This window comes from Notolepis coatsorum (genome assembly GCF_963971535.1).
Source record: "Notolepis coatsorum genome assembly, chromosome: 4".
Taxonomy (NCBI): Eukaryota; Metazoa; Chordata; class Actinopteri; order Aulopiformes; family Paralepididae; genus Notolepis; species Notolepis coatsorum.
This window is the reverse complement of record NC_140168.1, coordinates 115,793,179-115,809,083: the sequence shown is the minus strand read 5'-3', so window position 1 is coordinate 115,809,083 and position 15,905 is coordinate 115,793,179. Positions and strand designations below refer to the sequence as shown.

General features: G+C 41.6%; 1 protein-coding gene across 1 annotated transcript in view; it reads right to left on the bottom strand.

The window, feature by feature from the left end:
• Positions 1-15,905, bottom strand: part of LOC311226662 (uncharacterized protein) — a 107,050-nt gene that overhangs the window by 87,982 nt on the left and 3,163 nt on the right. The window contains exon 2 of the mRNA XM_084312078.1: positions 5,371-5,929. Coding sequence (XP_084168204.1) covers positions 5,371-5,904 — 534 coding nt within the window. The 5' untranslated portion in view covers positions 5,905-5,929. The remainder of the gene's footprint in view (positions 1-5,370; positions 5,930-15,905) is intronic.

Below are 15,905 nucleotides of genomic sequence, written 5' to 3'. Positions count from 1 at the left end.
CTAGTGAGAGAAAGAACCAAACCTCTAGTGGGAGAAAGAACCAAACCTCTAGTGGGAGAAAGAACCAAACCTCTAGTGAGAGAAAGAACCAAACCTCTAGTGGGAGAAAGAACCAAACCTCTAGTGAGAGAAAGAACCAAACCTCTAGTGGGAGAAAGAACCAAACCTCTAGTGGGAGAAAGAACCAAACATCTAGTGGGAGAAAGAACCAAACCTCTAGTGGGAGAAAGAACCAAACCTCTAGTGGGAGAAAGAACCGAAACGTGGTGGGAGAAAGAACCAAACCTCTAGTGCAGGGAGGGGCAACTGGCGGCCAGCGGGCTGCATGCGGCCCTCACCGACGTTCCATGCGGCCCCAGGCCAATTACAAAAAAATAAAAAAATATATATATATATATATATATATATATATTTTTTTTGTATTGTATTCGACTAAGAAGAGTTGGCAGTCGACTATGGCTCCTTTCGATCGATTAGTCGACTATTTGACTAATAGGGGTCAGCCCTAGTGTGGACATATGAAACGCTGTTGAAAGTGCCGTGCAGCAATATGGGGGTTTTGATAAACTGTCGGCTGTTGTTACCGATGGAGCACCGGCAATGAAAGGAAAACGCACAGGATTCGCCGGGCTTCTAAGGCAGAGTGGCGTTGAGTGTCCAATGCTGCACTGCATTATACATCAGGTAAGTTCGCTAACATAATTTCCATCTATTGTGGGTCACTATAATGACCAATGCGAGTCGAGTGTAGTCAAATTATATGCGAGAGTCGTTAAATCGTTTTTTTTTTTTTTTTTTATCTGATATAGGAGGCTCTCTGTGCCAAGAAGCTTGACTACTACAGCCATGTTATGGATTTGGTTACCAAGGTTACCAATCTAATTCGTGGAGGCAACAGGTCACTAAACCATAGAAAGTTTGTCTCCTTTTTGGAAGAGATGGACACTGATTATGGCGACTTGCAGCTACACACAGAAATCCGATGGCTGAGCCGTCGGAAAGTACAGGAGCGACATTGAAACACTGCAAATGCAATTCAATGATCGGTTTGAAGATTTCAACTGCATGCAGTCACGGATAGCGCTGTTTGCCGGCCCCCTCACCGCTACGGTGTCAGAGCAGCCCCCACCGTTGCAGCTTGAACTGTGCGAGCTACAGTCAGATCCTTTTCTTCAAGCAAAGAGAAATGAGAGGGGAATTTCGTTTTGGAAACTGCTACCTGAGCCCCGCTTCCCACTCCTCAGGGACTTTGCCCTCTCTATGGCCAGTATGTTTGGGAGCACATACATATGTGAGAGCAATTTCTCAAACATGAAGCACATCAAGTCAAAGGAGAGAAACAGGCTGTCGGATGAAACATTATTTCATCGATGCAGATTGCATGCACAAACATTGAAGTTGACATTCCTGCTATTGTGCGCCAAATGGAGAGACCACAAGTGTCTCATTAAAGACAGGGGGGAGGAGGAGATGATGAAGAGGTGTAGAGGGGGGGAAGGAGATGATGAAGAGGTGTAGAGAGGGGGGAAGAGATGATGAAGAGGTGTAGAGAGGGGGGGAGATGATGGAGAGGTGTAGAGAGGGGACCATTATTATTATTATTATTATTATTATTATTATTATTATTATTATTATTATTATTATTGACCCACTGTGGGGCGAGGGTGAATGTCATGCCAGTTTGATAAAGGGTCAATGGGAGGCATGTAGTATTGCACTTTACTTTACTTGCACTTTACTTGTTTACTTTTGTAGTGTTCAGATAACACTAATAACACAAACACAAAGCAGCATTCCTGCTGCATTTCACTACAACAGTAAATCAAAAGTGCAATAATAAATGATTGTTAAATGTATACACTTTTATCCTGCTACTAAACAAAACATTCCTGAGTGCTTCATATCCATAACATGCATTTCAGTGTTATAATGTTTTGTTTAGTAGCAGGATAAAAGTTTATACATTTAACAAAATCATTTATTATTGCACTTTTGATTTAAGTTACTGTTGTAGTGAAATGCAGCAGGAATGCTGCTTTGTGTTTGTTGAGCAGTGGGCTTTAAGTTCATACATTTATTTTATTAGAAGCCTTAATTATAATTGATCATTTTTGTATATATTTGGGGTTACACAGCAATACTTTTAAATTCAGCTGTTTATAAATTCATAAAGTTGAAATTGCATTACTAAATGCATTTGAAATGGAATAAAAACAAAGTTACAACAAATTTTAATTGTTTATATACCGTGTGACTATTAGGGCTATTTGAGTGATGGGGTACTACTGGCCGGACTGCCGATAAACAATGCGGCCCCCCAGATTGATTGTGGACATTTTGTGGCCCTCACCATATACAAAGTTGCCCACCCCTGCTCTAGTGGGAGAAAGAACCAAACGTCTAGTGGGAGAAAGAACCAAACCTCTAGTGGAAGAAAGAACCAAACCTCTAGTGGGAGAAAGAACCAAACCTCTAGTGAGAGAAAGAACCAAACCTCTAGTGAGAGAAAGAACCAAACCTCTAGTGAGAGAAAGAACCAAACCTCTAGTGGGAGAAAGAACCAAACCTCTAGTGAGAGAAAGAACCAAACCTCTAGTGAGAGAAAGAACCAAACCTCTAGTGAGAGAAAGAACCAAACCTCTAGTGGGAGAAAGAACCAAACCTCTAGTGGGAGAAAGAACCAAACCTCTAGTGGGAGAAAGAACCGAACCTCTAGTGGGAGAAAGAACCAAACCTCTAGTGGGAGAAAGAACCAAACCTCTAGTGAGAGAAAGAACCAAACCTCTAGTGGGAGAAAGAACCAAACCTCTAGTGAGAGAAAGAACCAAACCTCTAGTGGGAGAAAGAACCAAACCTCTAGTGGGAGAAAGAACCAAACCTCTAGTGAGAGAAAGAACCGAAACGTGGTGGGAGAAAGAACCAAACCTCTAGTGAGAGAAAGAACCAAACCTCTAGTAGGAGAAAGAACCAAACCTCTAGTGGGAGAAAGAACCAAACCTCTAGTGGGAGAAAGAACCAAACCTCTAGTGGGAGAAAGAACCAAACCTCTAGTGGGAGAAAGAACCAAACCTCTAGTGGGAGAAAGAACCAAACCTCTAGTGGGAGAAAGAACCAAACCTCTAGTGGGAGAAAGAACCGAACCTCTAGTGGGAGAAAGAACCAAACCTCTAGTGGGAGAAAGAACCGAACCTCTAGTGGGAGAAAGAACCAAACCTCTAGTGGGAGAAAGAACCAAACATCTAGTGGGAGAAAGAACCAAACCTCTAGTGAGAGAAAGAACCAAACCTCTAGTGGGAGAAAGAACCAAACCTCTAGTGGGAGAAAGAACCGAACCTCTAGTGGGAGAAAGAACCAAACCTCTAGTGGGAGAAAGAACCGAACCTCTAGTGGGAGAAAGAACCGAACCTCTAGTGGGAGAAAGAACCAAACCTCTAGTGGGAGAAAGAACCAAACCTCTAGTGGGAGAAAGAACCAAACCTCTAGTGGGAGAAAGAACCAAACCTCTAGTGGGAGAAAGAACCAAACCCCAAACCTCTAGTGGGAGAAAGAACCAAACCTCTAGTGAGAGAAAGAACCAAACCTCTAGTGAGAGAAAGAACCGAAACGTGGTGGGAGAAAGAACCAAACCTCTAGTGGGAGAAAGAACCAAACCTCTAGTGGGAGAAAAAACCAAACCTCTAGTGAGAGAAAGAACCGAAACGTGGTGGGAGAAAGAACCAAACCTCTAGTGGGAGAAAGAACCAAACCTCTAGTGGGAGAAAGAACCAAACCTCTAGTGGGAGAAACAACCAAACCTCTAGTGGGAGAAACAACCAAACCTCTAGTGGGAGAAAGAACCAAACCTCTAGTGGGAGAAAGAACCAAACCTCTAGTGGGAGAAAGAACCAAACCTCTAGTGGGAGAAAGAACCGAACCTCTAGTGAGAGAAAGAACCAAACCTCTAGTGGGAGAAAGAACCGAACCTCTAGTGAGAGAAAGAACCGAACCTCTAGTGGGAGAAAGAACCAAACCTCTAGTGAGAGAAAGAACCAAACCTCTAGTGGGAGAAAGAACCAAACCTCTAGTGGGAGAAAGAACCAAACCTCTAGTGGGAGAAAGAACCAAACCTCTAGTGGGAGAAAGAACCGAACCTCTAGTGGGAGAAAGAACCAAACCTCTAGTGGGAGAACCGAACGGTTCAGATTTTCCTTTCCATGAACTGTTCTATCTCCAATACAGTACAGACAGACTGACTAAATAAAAAAAGTAAGATCAGCAGGTGTCTGTCTTTATTAAACTATAAAGATAGTTATTAGCAGGTGTCTGTCTTTATTAAATTATAAAGATATTTATTAGCAGGAGTCTGTCTTTATTAAACTATAAAGATATTTATTAGCAGGTCTGTCTTTATTAAACTATAAAGATATGTATTAGTATGTGTCTGTCTTTATTAAACTATAAAGATAGTTATTAGCAGGTCTGTCTTTATTAAACTATAAAGATAGTTATTAGCAGGTGTCTGTCTTTATTAAACTATAAAGATAGTTATTAGCAGGTGTCTGTCTTTATTAAACTATAGAGAGTTATTAGCAGGTGTCTGTCTTTATTAAACTATAGAGATAGTTATTAGCAGGTGTCTGTCTTTATTAAACTATAAAGATATGTATTAGTATGTGTCTGTCTTTATTAAACTATAAAGATAGTTATTAGCAGGTCTGTCTTTATTAAACTATAAAGATAGTTATTAGCAGGTGTGTCTTTATTAAACTATAAAGATAGTTATTAGCAGGTGTCTGTCTTTATTAAACTATAGAGAGTTATTAGCAGGTGTCTGTCTTTATTAAACTATAGAGATAGTTATTAGCAGGTGTCTGTCTTTATTAAACTATAGAGTTATTAGCAGGTGTCTGTCTTTATTAAACTATAAAGAGTTATTAGCAGGTGTCTGTCTTTATTAAACTATAAAGATAGTTATTAGCAGGTGTCTGTCTTTATTAAACTATAGAGATAGTTATTAGCAGGTGTCTGTCTTTATTAAACTATAAAGAGTTATTAGCAGGTGTCTGTCTTTATTAAACTATAAAGATAGTTATTAGCAGGTGTCTGTCTTTATTAAACTATAAAGATATTTATTAGTATGTGTCCGTCTTTATTAAACTATAGAGAGTTATTAGCAGGTGTCTGTCTTTATTAAACTATAAAGAGTTATTAGCAGGTGTCTGTCTTTATTAAACTATAAAGATAGTTATTAGCAGGTGTCTGTCTTTATTAAACTATAAAGATAGTTATTAGCAGGTGTCTGTCTTTATTAAACTATAGAGATAGTTATTAGCAGGTGTCTGTCTTTATTAAACTATAGAGATAGTTATCGTTATCATTAGACATACAGACCTCTATATTATGGCGGTAGTCTCCCTTGCAGCGCAGCTGTTCCAGCAGCAGGTGGCGCTCTTTAGATCCCTTGCGCAGGCTGAGCGCCTGGCTCACCTCCGGCTCGTCGCCGTGCTTGTGGAGCAGGTGCCGTCCGATCTTCCCCTGAGGTTTCTTACAGAACAGGCAGTAGTGTCTCTTGTCCCACCGCCTCTTCTCTCCCCTCTGACACGTCTTCACCGTGATCTCCCCGCTCCGGCCCTCCTCTCCTCCCCTCTTCGGACCAGGCTTGGCCTTGCCGGTTAGTCGGCGCTTGGCGCGGCGCTTGGCGGGCTTCTTCTTCGTGGGTTTCTTCGGGGCTTCAGCGGCACAGGAAGTGATGTCCGCGGTGGGGGAGGAGAGGGAGGGCTTGTCTTTCTGGGTGGAGGAGGAGGAGGAGCGGGGGGCGGTCTCCTCAGCGCAGGAGGAAGAGGAGTGGATCTCGGGGGAGGAGGAGAAGGAGCAGGAAGGGAAGGAGGTGTGCTCCTCCAAGCTGACTGCGGGCGGCGGCTCCATGACCTCTGACCTCTGCCCCTATGGCCTGCAGGGTAAACACAAACAAAACGTTATTGGTCAGATTCAGGGTGTGATAGAGGGAGTGACACCTGGTGACCCAACACTTCCTACACAGGGCCACACGGGTCGTCGGAACATTTCAAAATAAAATGAAAAGAGAGATAGCAGAGTTTTTTACTTCTAATTTACATGCTATACTATGTTATTTTATTTCATACTTATCTTGTCTTGCACAGTCTCTGGAGCGTAACAGTAAGAAGCATTTTGTATAAAAGTATTCTGTACTTCTGTATGACAACTATTAAAGAAACTTGAAACTTGTATTAGACTTGGTAGATGACCCACCAAGCTTTTCCTTTGACCAGGCCTGTACGCTGCGACGAGATCGTCGCAAATTGCCCCCTAATTTGGCCGGTGCGAATGAAAAATTATATCTACTCGCAAGCTTGCGAATAGTGATTTCACCCCTTCATTCGCATTTCACTACACTAACATTAGCCTACAAGCAGGGCTGTACAGGCGACATAATGTTGCGGTTGTAATTTCATTAGACAGACCAGCGCGGACATTTAATAACATGCAATTTAATTGACACGAGCAATGGGCTAACGTTAGCTGGTGGTCCGGAGTGAAGCAGGGACGGCGGAGCTATAGGCTAACGTTAGCTGGTGGTCCCGAGTGAAGCAGGGACGGTGGAAAAGTGAGGAAAGGGGGTGGGTTATATTGACAATATGACAACGCTTGACAACAGAAGTTTAAACATAACTTAATATTTATTAGTTATTCGTTTCTGTATATCATCCACTTTCCATCTCCGTGTTAGACTCTTCCTGTTTACATTCGAGTGTGACGTCATCACCTACGGCAGCTTAGACGATCAAAACGCGAACCTAGAACAAAACCCGGGGGGGGGGGGGGGGGGCTGGCTCTCTTGTGCGTTCTCGCCCCCTCTCTCTCTCTCTCTCTCTCTCTCTACATTCAATGATTTAAAGTAGCCAAACGTTACAGACAGTATAAATACTAACTGGATAGTTGATGATAAACATTTAATTTCATTATCTGAAATATTCTAAAATCATTAAGTCTGCTATAAGCCATTATCCCTTTGTGTGTAATTATTATTTTCTCACAGTAGTATATATATATATATATATATATATATGTGTGTGTGTGTGTGTGTTTGGCTAAAGTGGATAGAAAACACAGTACTGTGCAAAAAAAGGGCACCCAAGAGTTTTTATATAAATAGTCTTAGATGTAAATACATTTTTTTATTAGTGTGTCAGTAGACTACTCTTAGTACATTTTCATTAAATTATTTTTTAAAGCATCTTCATGGTTTAATAATGCAAACATATGTTGCAGGGACTTATTATAATCATCATATTGGCGTGACTGTATGCATCAAAGGGTTAAATCAAGCATTTTAAGTGCTTTAGGAAATGTCAAAATATTGCGATATATATTGTGTATCGTGATATGGCCAAAAAATATCGCAATATCATTTAGAGGCCATATCGCCCAGCCCTACTATAATGGTAAAATAGTTATTTAAAAATTTGCCCCTAAAAAATATTCTTTGCCCCTAAATTTCTCATTTAGGGGCAAGTGTGCCCCTAGTGAAAAAGCTTAGCGTACAGCCCTGCCTTTGACACGTTGTGTCTTCGGACATCTTCCATCTAATTTTTATAATTTTTTTGGAACAGAACAGCCCTCGCGTAATATACTGTACCATTAGCTCCAGAATTTCATTGGCTACAAAAACTGTCAATATTCACTTGTGGTCACTTGTCCGAAACCGACGCTCATTGATTGTTCGCTGTTCGGCCTTGTAACCCGAGACTGGAAGCATGTAATAAGTTGAGTAGTGTGTCAATCAAACTGCGGCCATTTTAGCTTTCCAACGATGTGTCAAAAATACAGAGTTAGGCCGACAGACGAGGGCGAAGTGATGGACAGACCATATAAGGGCTTTCGAACGTTAACAGGATATTCTACAGTAATAAACATGTCGAAAAGACTCAAACTCAGGGAAGAAAAAGAAGCAGAGGAACAACACGAAAAGGGCAGGTACAGTAACGTTAATGTGATGAAATTAATTGTTGACTAGTGGAACAGAGTGTAATGTTACCTTTCTAGGTTACTTTTGGATGACAGTAACGTTGGCTAAAATACAGACTAGTGGCTACTGCATGCATAACAGTAGCCTACATAAAAAAGTAGGCTACATAACAACTAATAAAAATAAGAAAACTAGTACCAGTCATCATCAGGGAAATTAGGTATATTCTGCAGGTGTTTCAGTCCTGTGTCATACCATAGGCTACATTTTTATTGACATCCGTTTACCCTGTAATAAAAAAATGCTATTCCTTTTCATCTCCTTTATAATTAATTGTTGTAGTAAGCCTTTGGTTTGTTGTGTTACCGTTCATAGTCTCTAAAGTGAGTTTATATATATATATATATATATATATATATATATATATATATAGTTACATCAGTGTTTTAAAGTGCATATCATTAATGTCAATGCCAAATACATTTCCCATTATGCTATATTAGTATTGCACTGCAGTTTACTGCTTTATTGGACTCTGTACATGTAAATCTACATTTCATTGTAATGACTGTTTAATTACATTTCCCATTAATGGAACTCTCGACCTTTCTGCATGAGAAGAAGCTGACCCCATGTACCCCAACATGTGGGCTGCTCTGAGACTCTCTGTGGCTCTTCCTGTTACAGGGGCTGCTCTGAGACTCTCTGTGGCTCTTCCTGTTACAGGGGCTGCTCTGAGACTCTCTGTGGCTCTTCCTGTTACAGGGGCTGCTCTGAGACTCTCTGTGGCTCTTCCTGTTACAGGGGCTGCTCTGAGACTCTCTGTGGCTCTTCCTGTTACAGGGGCTGCTCTGAGACTCTCTGTGGCTCTTCCTGTTACAGGGGCTGCTCTGAGACTCTCTGTGGCTCTTCCTGTTACAGGGGCTGCTCTGAGACTCTCTGTGGCTCTTCCTGTTACAGGGGCTGCTCTGAGACTCTCTGTGGCTCTTCCTGTTACAGGGGCTGCTCTGAGACTCTCTGTGGCTCTTCCTGTTACAGGGGCTGCTGCTGAAAGAAGCTCTAAGCTCAAGCTCACCAAATCTTACCCGAGATCTACTATGGTGCAAGAATGTCTCCGTGGACTTTCTATTTCTATCATAAGCATAAATCATGTGGTCTCAAAACAGTTGTCTTATGATGACGTCATAGATGACTTTGGTGCAAGAAAGGTTAGGAAAGTAAGACTGTAAAGTGAGCTTGATGAGGGGGCTTCTAAGTAGAGCTGCCGCGATTACCACATTACCGCGGTATCGCTGTTACATCATGTCCACCGCAAGTGTAGGCTGAATACCGCATCACTGCTGTTTTTTTATAATAATAAATAAAGTTTCTCCTCTCGTTGGGCTTGCGGCTCTGCAGATATACCCTACTCCTCTATCGAGGTTCCAAGCGACCCTATTGGGTACCAGAAAAGTCACGTGAAACATTGCAGACCACTGATTGCTCAGAAGAGAGACGCGTCACACTTTGGAGCATCTTGCAGTGCTTTTACTTCCTGAATCTCAGCCATTGATCAGAGCTCAGTCACAACACGGCTAATAGTACGTTAGCTCCCACCGGAGACCGGAGTCCGGAGTCGATTACCGTCGCTCCTCAGGGAACGAGGCATAATGATTTTACTGCAACGAAATGTTATAATAAAAGCCCTTCGTTCTATACACTTGTCTGATTGAAAACTTTATTAACAGACCGCAGAATGGGTACAACTCGGCACGCTCTGAGCAAAGAAAGGAACTAAGATATGAATTGAGTAACGCTTGCCTTGCTATGGTCCGGTAAATACGAACGTGTAACTATATAACGTCAATGCCACAAAACGAATGCCTTTGTAATCATAAGTAGTAACGTTATAATAATAATAATAATAAGAAGAAAGGGTCGGGGGGGGGGTAACCGGCGGGCGCGCCGCTACCACACCTGCCCGCGACACAGAGGGGAGACTTCGAATCCGTGTTTCACTTTTAATAGCGAATGCGTGCATGCCGAATCCCAAACAATATTCATGCTGCAAAGTCATCCTCTAAAGATAGACATTTAGACTAGAGGCAGGCTATATGCTATAAAGAGTAGACTACAAAAAAAATGCATTCACTTTTTTTTTTTTTTTTTTTTGTGTGCGGTAATACCGCGGCGGTAGGAAATATTTAGCAAATTTGTGCGGTAAGGAAAACATCAATACCGCGGCAGCTCTACTTCTAAGTCCGTTACAAGTCGAAGCCTTGTGCTTGTGTTCAATTATTTCTCTCTTTATTTGACTTTATTTAAGTTCATTGTAATTATATTTTACCTTACTTTATTTATGGCAGTAGGCTACTGGTTAATATTAAGATCATTCATTGTAAATATTTATTATAATAATGTCACTTGTTCACTGTGTAAATGCAGCTGTCGCCTATAGAGGGCGCATGTTTATTTTTATATTTCATTTTATCTCATGTGACGTATCACGTCCTGTCTCACGCTCTGACTTGCCGTAGTTTGAGCAGATCTGGCAGAACGTGTCCAGACATGTTGGAGAAGATAGCGCAGCAGATTGGTGCACTTTATTTACCAAAAGCTAAAAGACTAAAGTACTAGAGTTTTGAAGATAACCCCCTCCCATTGAGCTGCAAGCAGGCCAAAGTGGTTAGTAAAGCTTATTCACACTTTTCGTTTTTGTAATTCTATTGACTGAATTGTATGAATATTGACAGTTATTATTATTTCCTGCATTGTAGTTCTACGGTGGTGATGAACGTGATTTGCATCAATAAACAGCCATCTGTAATTAAAGAACTCGGAGTCCTCGTCGTGCATCAATGGGCGGCACACACTGTGTTGATGTTAACCGTTTGATTTTGTGGGTTATTTTCAATAAAAGAAAAATGTGAAAACAAAAGGGTGAGTGCATATTATTGGTAGTGAATAAACTGTGACGCAAGGGGGCAACAGATAAAAATCCTGCCTAGGGCAGCCAATTGGTCAGAGCCGGCCCTGGTATTATGCCACACAAACTGACACTGTGGCAAAACTACTTCAACTTCCAACTACTTTATTTTCCTTTCGGAACTTCGTTTGTAGAGTGGTTAAAGGACAAACACACAGTCACAATACATAGACACTATAAAAACACCAACTACATTAAAACTACAGTACTTAAAAGCATGATATATTAAAATCCATATGGAGCAATTCTATACGTATAAAAATAATAAATAATAATAATACAGATGATGATGATGATGATGATGATATCCAACCTATATGTTTACTAGTGTCCATCAGGTGGAAGGAGAGTCTAAAACTAGACCATTAATCATGAAGTTACAACCTCCACAACCAGACGAGAGTTGTAATTTCACAGCAAGGTGATGGACAGGATAACCCGGGAGGACAGTCACTTTGGAATAGTGTCCGTCTATAAACTTAAAAACACTCACTTTACATTTGGTCATTTAGCTGATGCTTTTATCCAAAGCGAAGTTGTATCTGTGTTGTCTCTGAAACTATGCAGGGACTATACTATAGAAATTAATGTAAAGCCCCAATCCATATTGTTACGAAGGATCAGATTAAACCGAATATATATATTTACTACTTGATATATATTGCATAGTATTTGTATATCGTCCGATATCCCTTGTGTATTCTTTGAACATATACACGGAATATCCCTTTACCTAGTACAGACCATAATATTTCGTTCTCCTATTGGATAGCGATCCACTAGGCGCCACTGCCATACCCCCAATGTCTAGTTCAAAGTCACCGCCAAGGCTTGCCTGGACATGCCCGGTTCTGCGCAAGAATAAGGCTGGTACTAGATTATTCACCGTACGTATAAATACGTCGCAGGTGGATACAGCAGCACTTAGCCTAAAGTCAAGTTAACCTAGAAACGTGTTACCCTCAAACGTAAAGCCTTCATCACGAGTCAACGACCAAGTGAAGTGAGCAACCGTGCGTCTAAATAGAGCACTTATAACCGCGTGCGAATAGGACAGTAAAGTGTCAGAGCTTAGTGGAATAACGTCAAGTTCGACCTAGTTAATGTGAAGTACCGCGCACCGGAGAATCTACACCGGTGAATGCAGAGCCCTTTTCCGGCTGGATTATTATTATATTGCTTTGGTCCTGTGGCTGTTGGAGCGGAGGAGAATCGTCTACACCCCACTACTGTGTGGGATTTACCCGTGAGGAACATCACTCGAGCCCGTCTCTGGGAGAGGCTGGCCGGCTTTCACCTATGCTGCACGCATACTTGGATTACAGCTGCTGCTTTCGTCTGCCGATCAAGGGAGTAATGTACCGACTCCCGTAGCTGGAGCTTATTGATTCCCCGTTGATCCAGAGTTTGCATTCGAACATTTCCTCCCCCTGCTGGCCTACAACCGGAGGGACCCTACTAGTATCTCCCGCTGCCCTACTAGTGTACCATAGATATAATTCCTATTGATACAGGTGGTATTTACTATCTCCTGCGTACTATTCTAATGGACTTACGCTCTTGATTTACTCACGCACATTCTTCGCCTTACAAGCGCGACCAAGTAATGTAATTTACTATTATTGCTTAGGGGTGGGAATCACCAGTTTCATCATGATACGATACGATATCGATTCTTTGGACAACGATACGATATTTGCCGATATCACAAAAGTCTCTCACGATACAATACGATACGATTAGATTCAGGTGCCTGCGATCGATATGAGATGATATCATATGCCCATTTAACACAATCAGTAACATTTCGATCAACAAAAAAAAGGTAATGAAAATATCATTTGACATTTGTATTTTTGAGCTCTTCCAGACATTTAAAGGAAAATCAATCTATTGTTTTTAATACAAATAGACCTCCTGTTCACTGTAAAGTGCCACGTTTTTATATATTGAGCTTTAAACTTTAAGCTACATTTTTTTGGAACTCAAAACTCACAACCTCCCTCTCCCAAACCGTTCCTACAACAATTTGTTGATGTTGCATGATCATGTATAGGCCTACATTTATTATGTATTATATTGTTTATGTTTAAATAACATTTAAACATCAAACTCCTCTGACCTCATCTGGTCTTTCCAAAGACGCGCGCACACACACACAGAAAGGGAGAATGCTATGCTGTAACATCTACACACACGGAGCTACTGCTGTTGTTCTTGGGCGGATATGAGACTCGCCACAGGATTTTCAAAATAAGAGTATCGATATGAATCGATCTTATTACATCGCATCGATCCGATTCGATTGTTGATAATTACATCGATGTATCGATCTGGATCGATGTATCGTCCCACCCCTATTATTGCTGCTAATAAATATTATTCTAACCAAGATTGTGTGGAACCGTGTCATTGTGGGAAGTGTTCATCACATATACCTGTGTACTGTATGGCCAGTAGTAATGTACATAAGACAGTAGTGGTTTAATGATACCATACTTATTTAATACAGTCAGGGAATTGTACCCCTCAGTTACACATATGTTTTCCTACCGTATCAATGTGGGCTGTTTTGACATTCTAGAAGAGTTTGGTCTGGAGTTGATTTATATTGTTCTTAACCCTTTAGAAATAAAATAGATACAAATAAGATCAGTTTGACTCCATTGTTCACAAACATCACCAATGTATAAACAAAACCTTTACAGCCACAGAATACAGCCGACACTATTAAAAACTCATACGTCTCTCCGTTAGTCCTTGTTGTATCAACAGCTCAGTCGGTCAACTAGAGAAGGACGACGTGTCTGGCTACCCACTTTGTTTACATTTGGATACTGACGTTATTGGTCTGGTCGGGCCTTGTTGTATCAATCCATTTAAACTCAATGTCCCGCCTTTGATTGATTGATTGAAAATGTTATTAACAGATTGCAGAATGGGTACAATACACAATACAGTACGGCTCAATACACACACTTGTTAAGGGGATGCAGACCAGAGAAAGACTTTCGTCTCGTTTACATCAGGGTCCCCCATTTTCAATTCATAGTGACATGTATGACATACACAACATACATGACATTTATGGCATAGGGACATACATGACATACAGGTATATAGTACTGTTCCATTTATGACATATATACGATATGCCTTTAACGTCAGTGTGTCGCTCTTCTATGGATCAGTACTGGGATCAGAGCGCCGGTTGTGTGGTCCGGGGGTTTGATTGATTGATTGATTGAAAAGTTTATTAACAGATTGCAGAATGGGTACAGTACAGTACAGCTCAATACATACAATTGTTAAGAGGATGCAGACCTGAGAAAGACTTTCGTCTTGTTTCCATCAGGGTCCCCCATTTTCAATTCATCATATGACACACATGACATACAGATAGACAGTACTGCTACATCTATACATTTATGACATACCAGATTTTCAAATACAGTACTGTTTGTGATATTAAAAAAATCCAGAAGAAGAGTATATACATTTGACATAGAAACTGTGCATTGGGGGAGGTTGGGTAGGTGGGGTGGGGCTGTACATTGGAGGTGGGGGGGGGGGGTTGGGTAGGGGGGGGGGGGGACACTGTACATTGGAATACTGACATACATTTGACATGGAAACTGTACATTGGAGGAGGTTGGGTAGGTGGGGTGGGGTTGGGTGGGGCTGTACATTGGAATACTGACAAAGCCATGCTTGGTCTTTATTGTACAACTGGGTTAGGACATTTGTAGGGGCCAGTTTTGAATTGCAGTCTCCCGTAGGTGTTCTTTGAGAGTGTTTTTGAAAGTGGGTAGTGATTCACATTCCTTTACAGCTTAGGGTAGGGCGTTCCACATTGTTGTGGCATAATTGCGAAACGTGTTTAGTCCCTTGTTTGAGCCGAATCTGGGTTTTACATGATTTGTGGAGCTCCCTCTGGTGTTGTGATCGTGGTATTCACTGACCTTTGGGAAGTATTTTGACATGTACATGGGTACCTTGGTCGTGTAGTGTATCTTGTAGACCAGGCCCATTGCAAGTTGCTGTACTCTGTCGTCTACTCTAAGCCATCCTAGGTTGGCAAAGTGTGCAGGGGTGAGGTGGGTTCTAGGAGTCAGGTCAAGCAGTAGTCTGACTAGTTTGTTTTGAGATGTTTGTAATTTGGTTTTTAGTGCCTTTGAGGTGCTTTGGTACCATGAGGTGCAAGCATAGTCGTAGTACCCTTGAATGAGTGCTCCTGCCAGAGTCTTCAGGGTATTCTTGTTTACCAGGGAGGAGATCCGGTACAAGAATCGAGTTCGTTGATTGACTTTTTTTATTACATTGGATGCCATTTTGTCACAGGAAAGATTAGCCTCTAGGATGGAACCCAGGTAGGTAATTTCATCTTTCCTTGTGACAATATTGTCACCCACTGTAACTGAGAAGCCGTGGGTTTTGCTGAGTTTGTTATTTGAACCGAAGAGAATGGACTCTGTTTTGCCCATGTGTAATGATAGTTTGTTGTCGGCGAGCCATATGCAGATTTTGCCTAGTTCCGAGCTGAGGGTTTTCTCAACCTGTAACTTGTTCTTGTCAGAGACCAGCAGGGCTGAGTCGTCCGCAAACAGGAACAAGTTGCAGTCACAAGCTGACGACATGTCATTTGCATAAATTAGGAATAGTAGCGGTCCTAGTATGCTTCCTTGTGGAACACCACAGCTCACTGTGAGGGGGGGGGGGGATAGGGTACCGTTTACCTCCACCATCTGTTCTCTCCCCTCCAGGTAGGATTGTATCCAGCTCACTGATAAACTATCAAAACCAATTGCTTTTAGCTTGTCAATCAGAATGGTGTGATTGACAGTGTCGAAGGCCTTTTGTAGGTCTAGCATGACCATGCCGCAGTATTTGCCCGCGTCCACCTCTTGCTTGATGTGGTCGTTCAAATAGAGAAGGCATGTGTCAGTGGAGTGGGATGTTCTGAAGCCAGATTGG